This window comes from Hemicordylus capensis, chromosome 1 (assembly GCF_027244095.1).
Source record: "Hemicordylus capensis ecotype Gifberg chromosome 1, rHemCap1.1.pri, whole genome shotgun sequence".
In the NCBI taxonomy this organism is placed as follows: domain Eukaryota; kingdom Metazoa; phylum Chordata; class Lepidosauria; order Squamata; family Cordylidae; genus Hemicordylus; species Hemicordylus capensis.
This window is the reverse complement of record NC_069657.1, coordinates 231562307-231576812: the sequence shown is the minus strand read 5'-3', so window position 1 is coordinate 231576812 and position 14506 is coordinate 231562307. Positions and strand designations below refer to the sequence as shown.

General features: G+C 42.4%; 1 protein-coding gene across 7 annotated transcripts in view; it reads left to right on the top strand.

The window, feature by feature from the left end:
• The window catches only part of LOC128339545 (UDP-glucuronosyltransferase 1-6-like), a 72374-nt gene extending 65231 nt beyond the window's left edge, over positions 1–7143 (top strand). For all 7 annotated transcript variants that reach the window (XM_053283677.1, XM_053283675.1, XM_053283674.1 and 4 more), the window contains one exon: positions 471–7143. In XM_053283677.1, coding sequence (XP_053139652.1) covers positions 471–768 — 298 coding nt within the window. In that variant the 3' untranslated portion in view covers positions 769–7143. The remainder of the gene's footprint in view (positions 1–470) is intronic.
• Positions 7144–14506: the final 7363 nt, after the last annotated feature.

Here is a 14506-nt window from a genome sequence, read left to right as displayed (position 1 = left end):
TTACCCATGACAACACTTAATTTGTATGAAAAAAAGCCAAGAAGCAAGGATATTGAAAGCCAATCAGAAGCTATGGCCAAAAAAACAATCAACGAGGGGAAAACAAAACTCCAAAATGGCGCTTGAAAAATAAAAACTTTCTGATCAAAGCAGGGTTGTTGTGTTCCAAGCTCAAAACAGGCCCTTTATTTAGTGGGCATTTTATTTCAAGCCTGAAAAGACCTGTTTCAGCGTTGAAACGTTTTGCATATTCCTAATGCATTTGGAGCATACATGTGTTGTGGTATAAACACTGCATTCTGTTTCAAGCTATCATATTTACACATCTAAAAACATGGTAGACATTTGAGGAAATGTTTTCTGTGGTATAAACTGGAGAACAGGATTAATTCTGCCTGAATTTCAAAGGTTGATGAGCCTCCAACCATGCTTCAAAAAATCTGCTTCCATCATGCTTTTATGTTTTCCAGGTATAAAGAGAACATCATGCACCTCTCAGCCCTTCACCTGGACAGGCCAATCCACCCTCTTGATCTTGCAGTGCATTGGGTGGAGTTTGTGATGAAGCACAAGGGGGCTCCTCATTTGCGACCTGCAGCCCATGACCTCAACTGGATCCAGTATCATTCTCTTGATGTCATTGCCTTCCTTATGGCCATAGCGCTTCTTGCTCTGTTCATCTCAGTGAAGTGCTGTTTGTTCTGCTGTAGAAAATGTTTCTGCAAAAGAGGGCGATTAAGCAAGAAAGGCAAATCAAAATCTCAGTAAAAATAATTGTTGAGGTTTGGGGAGGAAGGAAATGGGCTTATAACTCTTGGAGGTTATATATTTCCTCCATCATTCTCAGCATACTTAGGGCCAATTTACAGGTGTTAGTTTTTTAAAAACCATGATTATTTACATGATTCATTTCCTATCTCTACATACTTTTGTGCAACCATCAATCTCAGCATACCTAGGGCCAATTTGCAGATATGTGGGGAAGGGGGGGTTGTTTTTGTTTTTTAGTTTAAAAAAAAATTATTGGTTTTTACAACATCTTAACAATCCCATTACATCTAATTAAGTAAATATTGACTTCCCACTCACCAATCAGCACGATTCATTAACTATACAAGTCAACAATTGCTATAGTAATTCAAAACATATATCCTACACATTGCAAACTCGATTTTACTCTACTCAACCTGCTATTATTACTAAATTTCAAACCCTGCTGAAAATCTTATTTGAGCCATCTTATTTGTTTGTTATTTTTCTTTCCCTGAGCCATTTTTGGAAGGGCGGTATAGAAATCGAATTAATAATAATAATAATAATAGTCGATATTAGAAAAATAGTTCTTTAAGTATAGTAAGAATGGTTTCCAATCTTCTTTAAAACATTCCAAGTTTTCATCCCTTATCAATACAGTAAGTTTTGCCATCTCAGCATATTCCAAAATTTTTATCAACCAATCTTCTTTTGAGGGCATTTCATAGTCCTTCCATTTCTGCACATATACTATTCTGGCCGCCATGGTTGCATACATTAAAAAATGTTAAGTTTCTTCTGGAAAACTCTCCTTGTGTTATTCCCAGCAGGAAGGATTATGGCCTCTTAGGAAATGTCATTTTTAAAATTTTCTTCAACTCATTATATATCATATCTCAAAAGGCCTTTGCCTTCCCGCAAGACCACCACATATGAAAAAAAGTTCCTTCACAATGTCCACATTTCCAACATTTGTTTGGAACATTTTTATACATTAATGCTAATTTTTTGGGTGTCAAATACCACCTGTACATCATCTTGTAATAATTTTCTTTTAAAGTATAAAATGCAGTGAACTTTAAATCCATTTTCCATAATTTTTCCCAAGCTGCCATATCTATATTATGACCCACATCTTGAGCCCATTTTATCATATTAAACAACAAAAACAAATTGCTTACATAAATCAATCCTATCCTACATATATAAGACATGTGGCCACTTTAGCCAATGAATTCATAGATATTAGCAACAATCTCCAAGGGGCCTGTGGCCTTCTATGTAAACCCCAGAGTCCTGTCATTTCTGGATCTGTTCAAGAATCTATTGTGTACATCATGGGTTTTCAGCTGTGGGCTGATATCCATAAGTGGCTCACCAGTTATACTATCACTATTTACTTTAAAATAGAAGAGCAAAGTGAAAAAGAGAGTTTGTCCAGAATGCAGTATATTGCAGACTTTCACTCTCCTTTCTTTTGCATGTTATTCTTTAACTACGTGTCATGCAGTGACATCGCACAATTTTGGTTGCACTCTCTGCTGGCGGACCCTGCTTAGCTAAGGGGACAAGTCATGCTTGCTACCACAAGACCAGTTCTTCTCCAAATCCACAGTACCACAATCAATCTACAGTACCACAAAAGCAGTATGTTTAAAATCCCTGAATTCAAGAGCTGGCCAGCAAGTGGCAGTGCCAGAATTGTGCAAGCTAAGAACATAGCAGGAAGGAGAGCAAAAGCCTGTGGAACTGTGTGTATAGCTCATCAGATCACACTGGTAACTTGTGGGAAGGCCCACCATTTATTATTGTCCGGAGAGACCCAGAGAGAAAATGATAAGAGGCAAAGGACGTCAGCAGGCTCTTGTTCCTTTAACAGTTGTGTAGAAGAAGAAATTTTTACAGATGTTTCTTATCATGTACGGATGAAAAAAGCTGCACTTGCCAGATTTCTCTCTTCTACCAGAGTAGTCCTCCTTTTCATTTGATTGCACAAGGAAGGCAAGAATAAAAGTAGTAATAAAAATTAAAAAACAAAAAGTGGATCCCATGTTGCTGGTTAAAAGTGGCTCCCAGGCATATACTACTATATATAATACTGGCACACATAGTTCAGGAATGACCAACCTGAGGCTCTCCAGCTGTTGTAGAACTACAGCTTACATCACCCCTAGCTGCAATTTATTGCAGCTGGGGATGATGGGAGCTGAAGTCCATAATAGCTGGAGAGTCTCAGATTGGCCACCCCTATGTAGTTCATTTGTGCAACATCTATTAGAAAGTTAGTTACAAAAATGTGCAAATTGGCCCCAAGGATGTACTTTCAAAACAAAAATGTCTTCAGAGATGTTTCTCCCCTCTGAAACTGTAGCATTACATTTGTTGCTCAGTACTTTTCATGTAAACATGCTGATTTAGACAATTGCATAAAACTGAAGATATTATCAAAGATAATTTGTTCACAAGAAAACTAATTTGTTTCTTACAAGTATTAACAGTGTTAGAACAGACTTTTGTGGTCTCTTTTACTTCAGAAAGATTGTTGTTGTGAAGGCCTTTGATATTTCTCGCTAAATGAGGAGTACTGTGAAATTTCTCTCAGGTACCTTTTGATCCCATTCTAGTACCCAGGGGTGGCTGGTCAGGAAGGGCACCCCCCCCAAACAAAAACAAACAATCAGACTTACCAGCATCCAGGCTGCCCCAGCCAATCTGATTGCCCCCAGGAAGAACTAAATAATGGGTTAAAATGCATTTCCTGGTTGCTTCTGGGAGTATATTTTTAATATATTTCCCCCTTCTTCCTGGGGGCAGTGCCAGGAGAACCCCCCTAGGAATCAGATTGGCTAGAGTAGCAGCTGTTCCAGCCAGTAAGACCACAAGAGGAAGTTTCAGGCAGAGGAGGAGGGGCTGGAGGAAGTTCCCTGCTCTGGAGTATTCCCTGACTGCTAGTGAGTCTGATCTTTTCCTAGCTTGTTTGGTGGGAAGGCAGATGCAATCCTTGCTTTCTTCTTTCTGTCCCTCTTTCTACCTTTTGCTTTCTCACTTTCTCCTTGCTTTTTGCCCTGGCTTTTTTGCTTTCTGCCTTCTTCCTCCCCACCCCACAAAACCTTTCTATTTCCTACTTTTGCCTCACTTTTCTACTCTTTCTGTTTTCCTCAATGCTGACAGGCTTGGGAGGCTTCTGCCTCAGTGATCAGGTTCTCCCCACCCACTGCTCTAGTGCCCACCAGCTGCTACTGCTAGTACCTCATTTTCTGAGCACTCTGTGAGGGCTGGCAATAATAATAATAATAAGAAGAAGAAGAAGAAGAAGAAGCATTTATATAGTGCTTTGCTGTTCAAATGCTTCACATAAATTGTCTAATAGTACTCCTTACAATAGCCCTGTAGGGTAGGTGAGTGTTATACCTTGATTGCTGAAGTCTAGGGATGTGAACAGAACCAGTGATGGCCAGTTCGGCTGGCGGGGGGGGGTTACCTTTAAGGATCAGGGAGGGTGCTCTTACACATACACACACACACCTTGCCACTCCCCCCCCCAGCACTGTGCTTAAAACAGTCTCATTCCTGTTTGCGCGTTGGACCAGAAGTTCCTGGACCGTAGCAGGCAAAATCTGCTAGTAGCAGGCAAAACCAAGCACAATTATTATTCATACAAATTTCTGCTAACTGTACTTGATAGACTCTCAAAGTGTGAACAGTTTTGTTTCATTTGAAAGGTTTCTATAGCTAGCACTGTGGAATTACTGTGTAACCTCCAGTGGAACATAAGAACAGCCCTGCTGGATCAGGCCCAAGACCCATCTAGTCCAGCATCCTGTTTCGCACAGTGGGAACAATGTAGTAAACTATGTTAATTTTTATAACTGATAGATTATAAATCTTAGCAAATAAATCTTAGCAAATAAATCTCAGCAAATAAATCTCAGCAAATATGGAGCGTTTTTTCTTTCCACAAATTGAGAATGGTACAGATCATTCATGCCCTCCACTTGGAATTGGGACACGGAAGTATTTTGACTTGAATAAGGCCAGGACTTTGTAGAACTATAATAAGGAGCAAAAGTAATCCCAGTCTGTTTTCTGCATAAACTATGGATGCATGATGTGCAAATATCACAGAACTCTATTAGTGCCTGTCACATATCACCTGTGATCTGTGACCATCCCATTTTGAGGGTTTAAAAAAAGTTTACTTTCCCTCTTTTTCTTTTATTAATGTCCCATAAATTTCAATTAAAATTTATGAATTTTAAAATTTAAGATTTCAATTTAATTTTGGGGGAGGCCATTACCCTGCCCCAACCAAGTCTCAGTTATACAAGCCAAGTCAGATCTCCCTTCCTTGATCAAATCATGGATGATTTCAGTCTTATTTTTAACTGACCTGACATTGCAGAGGAGTATGGTCAGGTTCTGAGGGTGGTTGGAACTGTTCACCGAGGCCTGAGAGCTGACAGGACAGCCAGAAGGTGTTAGGTGTTATTAGCTATTAAATTTCTGGTCTCCTTTTCCCTGTAACAGCCTGCTGACCTGCCAATGCCAAATCTTCTATTCCCCACTACTACTGCAATAGCCACTCCAGAACTCCCAGAAGCACCTCCTATTCCCCCCCCCCCTTACAGTTTGCTGTTTCTTCCACCGTTTTATGGCATGTCATTTTGGGAATGGGTCATAATGCTTTGCATACATATCAGATAAGAGAGCAAGGGAGAGAGAGCAGAGGTTACATTCCTCCTCTCCAAACAAACACAAACAAAAAACCCAGCAAAATATCAGACTTACCAACAGCCAGCCAGCCTACCTGCCCTCTAACCAAAATAGTTATTGGATTCTTCTGAGCAGCTCAAAGAAAAAGACTCCCCCACCTTCTGGACTTTCAGTATCTGGCCACCTGGCAGGGAAGTTCACGGTATTAAATGGAGCTGCAGAAACAAGATACAGCTCGGACATAGTTCTTCCCTATCGGGCTTGGCTGCAAGCTGTCAACATGAAAGTTGACCAACATTGCTTTCCAGCAGTGAATAGAAGGCTGGTGACATAATTTGTAGTACAAGCCAAGAGCTCCCAGCTGGCAGGAATTCAAGTCTTATCAGCCCTCTGCAAGAGGCGTTTACTCCTCCTGATAGTTTCAAGCTGATTTCTGCGCCTTGCAATACGCCTCTGTTGTGGAGTCAGTGGGGGTTGCTTGCATAGTTCCTCTTCTGATTGGTCCATCACGGTTTCTGCTGTCTCGGTTTGTTGTGCCTGCTCTAAATCATCAGCTGGATCTGCCTCAGCCATTTCTTGGAAACTGACGGCCAGGCTCTGCCCCTCAGACACCCCAGCATTGGCTAAAAAGTTGACAGCTTTCCCTTCCTCCTCGCTGTCTGAGACCGAGGGCATAACATGGGCACTCTGATTGGATACCCGAGTAGTCAATCAGCCTAGTCCCTCACTGATTGGTTTACAGGGTGGTCCTAGTAAACTGTATATTTGTAAAACTGTAAACTGTATAGTCCACATATATGTGGACTGTATATTTGCAAAAATGAAAGTGGCCATGCTTATTGGCTCCTGCCTTATTAATATTAATAACTTAAAAGATGTGGCTTTTCATTTGTTCTTTGAGGCTGGTGTGAGAAATTTAAGATGAGCGCCATCCACTCTGTCCATAGATAAGATCTGCTCCTGGCAGTTTGGTGAGAGTACTAAGATTTTTTTCTCCTCCATATGTATACAGAACTACAATTTCCATCATTCAGAATAACAGAGAGGAAAAAGGTGCCTGTACATTAAAACAATAGAAGTAGATCTCATGTTTCAGGTTTGGGCTAAAGGTGGGTGCTAGATTTGAAAAGGCTGATGGCCACTGCTATAAACCATATCTTAGTTACCCTCACATGATTATCCTCACCATTATTCCTACAAGTGTGAAATCAAGGCTGAGAGAATGGCATAGGCATACCAATATGTGAGTCGGAATTTGGATCTCACAAGTAATATAGCAGACTGCTCAACCACTTGTAGCTCTAGAAAACTTAGAAATGTGGTACTTGGCAATATGATCAGGCTTTGGTTTTAACATTCAGCATGCACACATATCCTTCTTTGCTGAAATAAATGACTGTGATATGGTCATAGTGTTTTCAGAGGGTTCTTCCAATGTGTCGTATGTGAACTGAAGGTTACTTCACATATGACAAAGGTCATACACAGATGTTGTTTCTGTTTCTGTCTAGATATTTACGTGTATCCCAAAAGTATGGGATACACATGCATGTGATGAATGCAAATGTTTTGTTATGTGTAATAAATACACAGTTGGTTACCACCACCAATAAGGAATTCCTGTCACATATACATTCTTGTTTATATATTTGCAATTATATCCTACTCTTCCTCCAAGCAGTGTAAATGGTTATGTTTATTCTCTCAACAAGCCTGTGAGGTAGATTAGGCTGAGTGAAGTGAAGTGAAGTGAAGTGAAGTGGGTCACCAGGGTCACCCAGTGAATTTCATGGCTGAATGAAATTGAACGAATGAATGAATGAATGTGGGTCTCTCCTGTCCTAGCCCAACACTCTAACCCTTGGGAGATATACATATCTGAGGATGGACATGTGGGATACAAACAATTGCTTATGTGGGCATTATGCATAATGCTCCATACTGTCCATTTCTCCATCCAATTCATTTTTATCTTAGAAGAAATTTTTTGCAATACTTGGTATTTCCAGTAGGTGGTGCTATAGTTTTATAACATTCCTCTACACATTTTCACACTACTTTTCCCAGTTTCTAAAACAGGCTTTTATACATCTAGGACTGCTTCAAACATACATGGAAAGTTAGCAGTAGGAAAAATCAAGAAAATGCTGTGTCATGCTTGATAATGACATTTCTCTGTATGTACTCAGGCTGGAAGCTACAGTTGGCCATAACTTCCCAGGACATGCATGTCATATGCACACAACAAAGTTAATGCATAGGTGCTTTTCTCATGAAATGATCTTCTACATTACATTTGTAAACCTTTTCCTTCCAAGTTTGAATATTCTTTTCATGTTTGAATTGACCCTCTAGTTTTTGGTCTGGTTAAGTGGATGGGTCAAGACTGCACCCAGCAGGACATCTAGAGAGTTTCAACACCCATCCAGTATGTCCTATTTGTGTGTGTGGTATTCATCCAAATGGACCCCCTATATGCACTCCAAATACTTGTTTAAGGGCTGTGTAGAACAGAGGAGCCCTGTGGATGAACAGCCTCCTCCTACACACAATAAAGGGATATCAGGATACCCTTCGTGGATATCTGAGGTGCACTCCCAGCACATCCACTTCCTAATTGTGTTGGTGAGGATTGAACTAATGATAGATTGAACTAGCTCCTTATGTTTAAGAACCTTGGCTGGCCAGCTTTCTTAATGATAGGAAGGATCTTTCTCCACTGTAATTAAGTGCTTGCCTTTGCAGACTATAACAGAATGCAGGGATGTTTGGAAGTGGGTCTAGAGAGCATGTTGGTGCTAAGGTTGCCAATGTTTCATTGCCAGAATGAGGATCACAAGTTTGGGGCTGGGGCGTGGGCCTGGGGGAGGGGGTGGACTGGGAGGTGTATGCAATGGTAATCAAGTGCCTGAGTATCAGTGACGTATATGTTATTGAACTATATTAATAATAATGCAATTGAATAATGCCAGCATTGTTATTATTTAGAACATAAAATTATATTATACCACTTTTCAACCAAAAAGTTCTCAAAATAGTTTACATAGCAAAATGAATAAACCACCCCCCTGTGAGTATTTTACACTACATGGTGGATGTTTATTTGTAAGCTGTTCGGGTTGCTGTTGCAGAAGCACATGGGGGTGGGGGGAGAGCAAAAAACAACAACCACAATACCAATTTTAAGAAGAAAGGTGGGAGTCAAAACCATGCATCACTCAGAAACCTACAAGCAAATAACTACGTACCTTTTGCCTTCGCTAACTATTCTCCAGATCAAGGATAGCCAACCTGGGACTCTCTAGCTGCTGTTGGACTATGATGGGAGGGGAGCAATAGTCCACCAGCAATGGCAAAAGAGTCCCAAGTTGGCCACACCACAGTCAGTGACTTGCAGGAGCTCTTTTTGCCTCCAGTAGTAATTACATCCACAGGAAGCTCCAGTTGAGTTAGCAGCAGAGGAATTCTCCATACTCTGGCTGGACTCTGGAGACAAAGCAACAAGACCTCCCCACCTTGCCAAAAGCATCTCCTTTTGGGCAGAAAAGAACCAGGAGAAAGAAATAATTTTACAAGTCTTCCCTCCTTCCCCCCACTTCTCCATTCCCTGTTTAGGTTGTTGCAGCGAGAAGGACTCTGACAAAATAAATTCAATACATGAGCCAGAGAGAGAGCTCAGCCATTCAAAAACCACACACAATAAATATGCTCATTTCTAATTCTTCTAAGGCACTACAAGAGTCTTAGCAAAGCAGTTTTAGTTCACTCTGCTATTGAAAAGATAGAAGGGGGGGGGACTAGAGATTGAGAAAAAACCACATGGATAACACACACGCCTGCTTCCTTTCCTCTCTGCTTGCCTTTTCTTTTCCCACATCTCTCCTTTCCAATTCCGCCCACCCATCCTGACCAGCCCAGACAACCTCCATACCTCAGTGCACACAACTGAGAAAGAGAGAGAGAGAGAGAGAAGCTGATAGCTGCTGTGTAGCAGTCTGGAGTGGGCTGAGCAGCTAGGTCACAGGCAGGCTCCTGTGCAAGCCCTGCCCACCCATCCACCCAGCAGCTGTTTGGCGGGTGGGCCCCAGGAGCAGCTCAGCTCAAGTTACAGCAGCAGCAGAAGCCTGCAGGCTGCAAGCCAGCAAGGAAAGAGCTTTATGGAGAGTTGCCAGCTTGCCTCTGCCCACCCCCTGCCACCAAAATGCAGGACAAATGCTGTCCCAAATGGGGTGAACATTTCCTCCCTGAAATGAGGGATGTTCCTCATAATCTGGGACAGTTGGCAACCCTAGGTCACTGGGGTCATAGCTAGCCAGTGTGGTGAAGCAAAGTAGGTAGAAAATTCCTCCCAGGAGCTGGGCCAACCCTTTAGCTTCTCTCCTAGCCAGAAACTGGGCTGGGTGAGGCCATTTGTGCAGAAAGAGTGCAGGGTCATCTCCCCTGCAGATTTCAGTTCCACTCTCTCTCCCACCCAAATCTTTTATGCCACATGGGCTTGAACAGGAAGAGAAAACTAGCCTTGATAGTAGACTGCAAGGTTTAGCCTAATCGAAAAGTATTTTCTAAATGGAATATGGCCCGTTTTCTGAATAAGTAAATCTTACATAATATTACATTTTCTGAATAAGTGAAGCTTGACCAGTGAAACTTGGCAAGCAAATTTCATAAATAAGGGAAATAGACTAACAACATTAATGATCTCATCTCTATAAATATTTAATGTGTAGCAAAAATAATCACTCCCCTAATAGCATTTGTTGCTCTCCCAAACTAGTTGTTCTAGAGTTGATTTTTAGCTATTCACACATTGTAGGAGAACTGGGCTTTTCTAGTAAAATCCCAAGGACAATCCCCCTCTTCTTGGCCTTTACATTAGTTGAGGACAGGCTGCAGCAGAACAAAGAAAAACAGCAGAGCCCTGCTGTGTATCAGTGGTCGGGGAGATAATAACAGTCTTACAAGTATGTCCTTACTTCCATCTCTGAGATGTTGGAAGATATGCATTACAGCCCCATGCAAAGGCCACAAAAATCTTGTCAGAGACATTTGGTTCTGCTGCACAGACATTTAATGTGACTGGTTGTATATGGCAAGAGGCTTTCAAACATTATGTTCTCCACATGGAGATATTTTTCACTGCTTCAGCATGGACTGAAACCAGCTCTGACATATCACATGGAGGGACAAAAGGAATGCAGAGATGCCTTGCCCATAACCTATATTCAGTCCTCTTAAAGTGGTGGTGTAGAAATTCCTCATCAGCCTTAGACGCCCAACTGAAGGTTTGGTTGTTCTTTACACAACAGAGAGGAGCTAAATGGTAACCAAAGCTGAATGCAAACCTTTACTAATCTCAGCATAAAGAAGCACCTGGGTGGGTGGACAAGAAAAATGATAGATCAGTTCCAAGCCATCTGGGAATGAGGAGGAAGGAATGCTGCAACCCTACCTTGGACATGACCCAAAATGACTCCCTGCTCCTTGGGAACTATCAATATGTTCCTCTAGGAACCATCAATATGCTCAAACCCTGGGCTAAAGGATTGTCACTCTTTTCCAGGCAGAGGAGCAGACCCTTGACCTACAGTACAGGTAGAAATTAAACATATGTGCTGACATTCCATGTAGCAAATCAGGTGCAGCTGAGCACCACCTGCAGCACTGCAAGTGCCTACAAAGCCACTGGCACTGCTGAGGAACACCCCTGTTCCACTAAAGTACTCAACTATGTGTTTTGCTGTGCTGAGTGTCCACTGTGGAACTCTTTACTGTCTCCATGACAAGAAAAGCTGTGCCTGTTAAATATCTGCCTGTCATTTTGCTGTTTGAGGCACAATGCTTCTGTTTTGGCTGGAAAAAAGGCTGGACTAATATCATGTTTTGCTTGCCCTTCACAAATACCTGCCCACTTTGATAAGGCTTGTCTTTTGCTGGGAACGAGTTGCTGGGGAGCCATAGGAAGAGAGGGTGATTGCCTTCAAGTTCCACTTGTGGGCCTCTGGCTATTAGGGGGTGTGGCCAAGATGGTGAGCAGCTCCCTTGAAGAGCTGTTCACCCAAAGCTCCTGGGATTTTAAGAATATTTTCATAGTTTCGATGGGAGATCTTAATAGAGGTTTTAAGCTGAAAATGACTGCACCAAGGCGGGCTTGAGTATGAACTTCTGTGATTTAACTACATCTGAATTGCTAAGTGAACAGAAGCAGGAAGACTGCCAATAACTGTCTGATAAAGGAGCACAAGAGAAGATGGGAAATTACCCCCCAGCGTGAGAAGGAGCATTTTACAAACAAAGCACCAAAGCAACGGAGAACTGATGACCTCTTAAACCTGAGAGACTGTGTGAGTACCCCTGATCTCCTAGCAGTAAAGAATCAATATGCTGTATTAGATACAGAATCTACCTCCATGGAGCCTGATGATTCAGCTGGTGGTGGGCAGTGGTTGCATATGAATGGGAGACTTGATGTGTGAGCACTGCAAGATATTCCCCTCAGGGGATGAAGCTGCTCTGGGAAGAGCAGAAGGTTTCAAGTTCCCTCCCTGGCTTCTCCAAGATAGGACAAGATTTTTTGTAGGACAAACTACCAAAGCATACAGTACGTTGCCAAGATAGGGCTGAGAGAGATTCCCGCTGCCAGTCTGTGAAGACAATACTGAACTAGATAGACCAATGGTCTGACTCAGTATATGGCAGCTCCTTATGTTCCTATGTTCCAGTTTTATAAGGAGACTGTTGGGAGTCAGAGCACAGAGGAGATGAGCTCTCTGTCTAACTCTGAATTCCTGGCTAAATATGTATACTGTATAAGCATACACTTCTCACAGCAGAAACCATAATTTTAATTTTTGGAAAAATTGAGAACATGGTGAAGAAGATAGATTATCTCAGAGATGATTTTTCTAAGCTTATGCAGAGACTATCAGCCTCAGGGGTCCAGCAAGCCTCGGGTCAGCCTGATTTGGAAGCTGTTCCCTCCGAGCTCTCACTTAAACCAGAGAAGCTAAATGATCTTAAGGCTCCAAGAAGCCGTGGAGAGGGGATGATTGTCACACAAATTCTTCAGACTAGACAGATAGTCCTTCATATTGCAATGAAAAACATAAATATAAACAAATGGGGATCCAGGAGGAATGTCTTACTTTCCCTGTCCCAAATCCTGGGATGTGACCAAACCCAACTGGATCTGGCTGGGGTTCACTGGATGCCAACGCCTCCATATATGAAAAGACTTTTGCTTACTTTTGAATGCCCAGTGGTTCCTCTTATGCTGCAAAGAATGAAATGTTATTTATACATTGAATATTTTCTTGAGCTGTGTATACCACGATTCCTTAATAAAACTGCTGTTTTATTATGCCAACTTTGAAACTAAGAGAAATATTCAGAGCCATAGAAGGCCAGGTGATAAGATCACCATGGAAACGTCCTTGCCTCCAACTACGCCCAGAGTCGCTGCCCAAAAGCAGATTGCTTTTGATAAACATGAAAACCAGGTGCAGTCAGCCACACCACTCTTTAGAGAGCTGAGCTGGAGGCCAGGCTATTGGAAATAAAATGTGCATTTGAGGAGGCAAAAGAGGAGGCAGAATCTCTTCACTCACTTCCCTACCTACGCCCAACCATCTGACCCGTTATTCCCTGCAGTAGAAAATGAGGAGAGCGAAATGGCATTTATCAACATAACCAGGGTTGCAGGATCTGATGGGTCTGCTCTAGACTCATTTCCCCAGCTCCGCCTAAGCAGAGACATTGAGCACCCTTCCCGGAGAACACCAAAAGAAAATGAGGTGGCAATCCAAGTATTACAATCAGACGCTTCACACTCATTATATGAGGCACTGGTCTCTTTGGATTCATAAGCATCCCAATTTGAATTTCCAGCCACAGTGGGGGAATATCTGCCCATAAAGGAGCCAGGGAGTCATGACTTAGTTCATGCCGAGCCTGGCGAGTCTAAGGCAGTCGCTGGTGTGGCCCTGGTGTGGCCCTTCAGATGCAAGACTTGATCTCCAGGAACTTAACCATCAAATTTGGCGATGACTGTTTTACAATCTAGCACCAAGAGGCCTTTTTCACCAGACCTCCAACTACCAGAGGACCACCCACCCATCCCCTTGGACTTGTGTCCAGTGTTGCCAGATGATGCCCTGAGCTCCCCTGATCTAGCCCAGCCAGTCAATCTATCTGAAGAGCTGGCCTTGTTTTGGTTATTCCTGAATTACCCAAGTGACTATCACTGGATCAAAGTGAACTCAATATCGGCACATGAGATGTACACGGCTGGTTGTCCAAATGCACAGATTTAACTTTTGTAAATTATCTATCTAATCTTGACTTTCTTTTCCTGCAGGAGACTTGGGCCATGGACAAGATTGATGTGGATGGTTTCTAAGTGCATTGTGTTAATGCTTTGCCTGGTAAGTAGACCCAAATGAGGATTGGCCCTACTAATTGTGACAGGCGTATATGAGGCTTGTATTCTAGACTCTAACAAGCTAGAACACCTAGGTGGACTGGAATCCTCCACAGAAACCCTGTAGGTGACAAGACAAGGCCTGAAAGGGAACGTGCTACAGAGGTTGTGCTATCACCCTCTGGATCAAAACACTGACAGTGAATGGGAGTTGCAGGAGGAAATCAGGGAAGCGTCAAGGACAGGGCTGTAATAATGGGTGACTTCAATTATCCACACATAGACTGGGTAAATTCACAGTCAGGTCATGACAAAGAGGTCAAATTTCTAGATACAATGAATGACTGTGCCCTAGAACAGTTGGTCTTGGAACCAACCAGAGAGAGGGTGACCTTGGACTTTTTTCTGAGTGGCAGCCAGGACCTGGTGCGTGATTTCAGTGTCATCGACCTTTTAGGGAACAGTGACCGTAGTGCAATCAAATTCAGCATACATACAGGGAGAGAATCACCAAGGGAGTCTAACACAGACACTTTGAATTTCAGAAGAGGAAACTTCTCCAAAATGAGGAGTATGGTGAAAAGAAAGCTGAAAGGGAAAATCAGGAGAGTCACTTCACTCCAG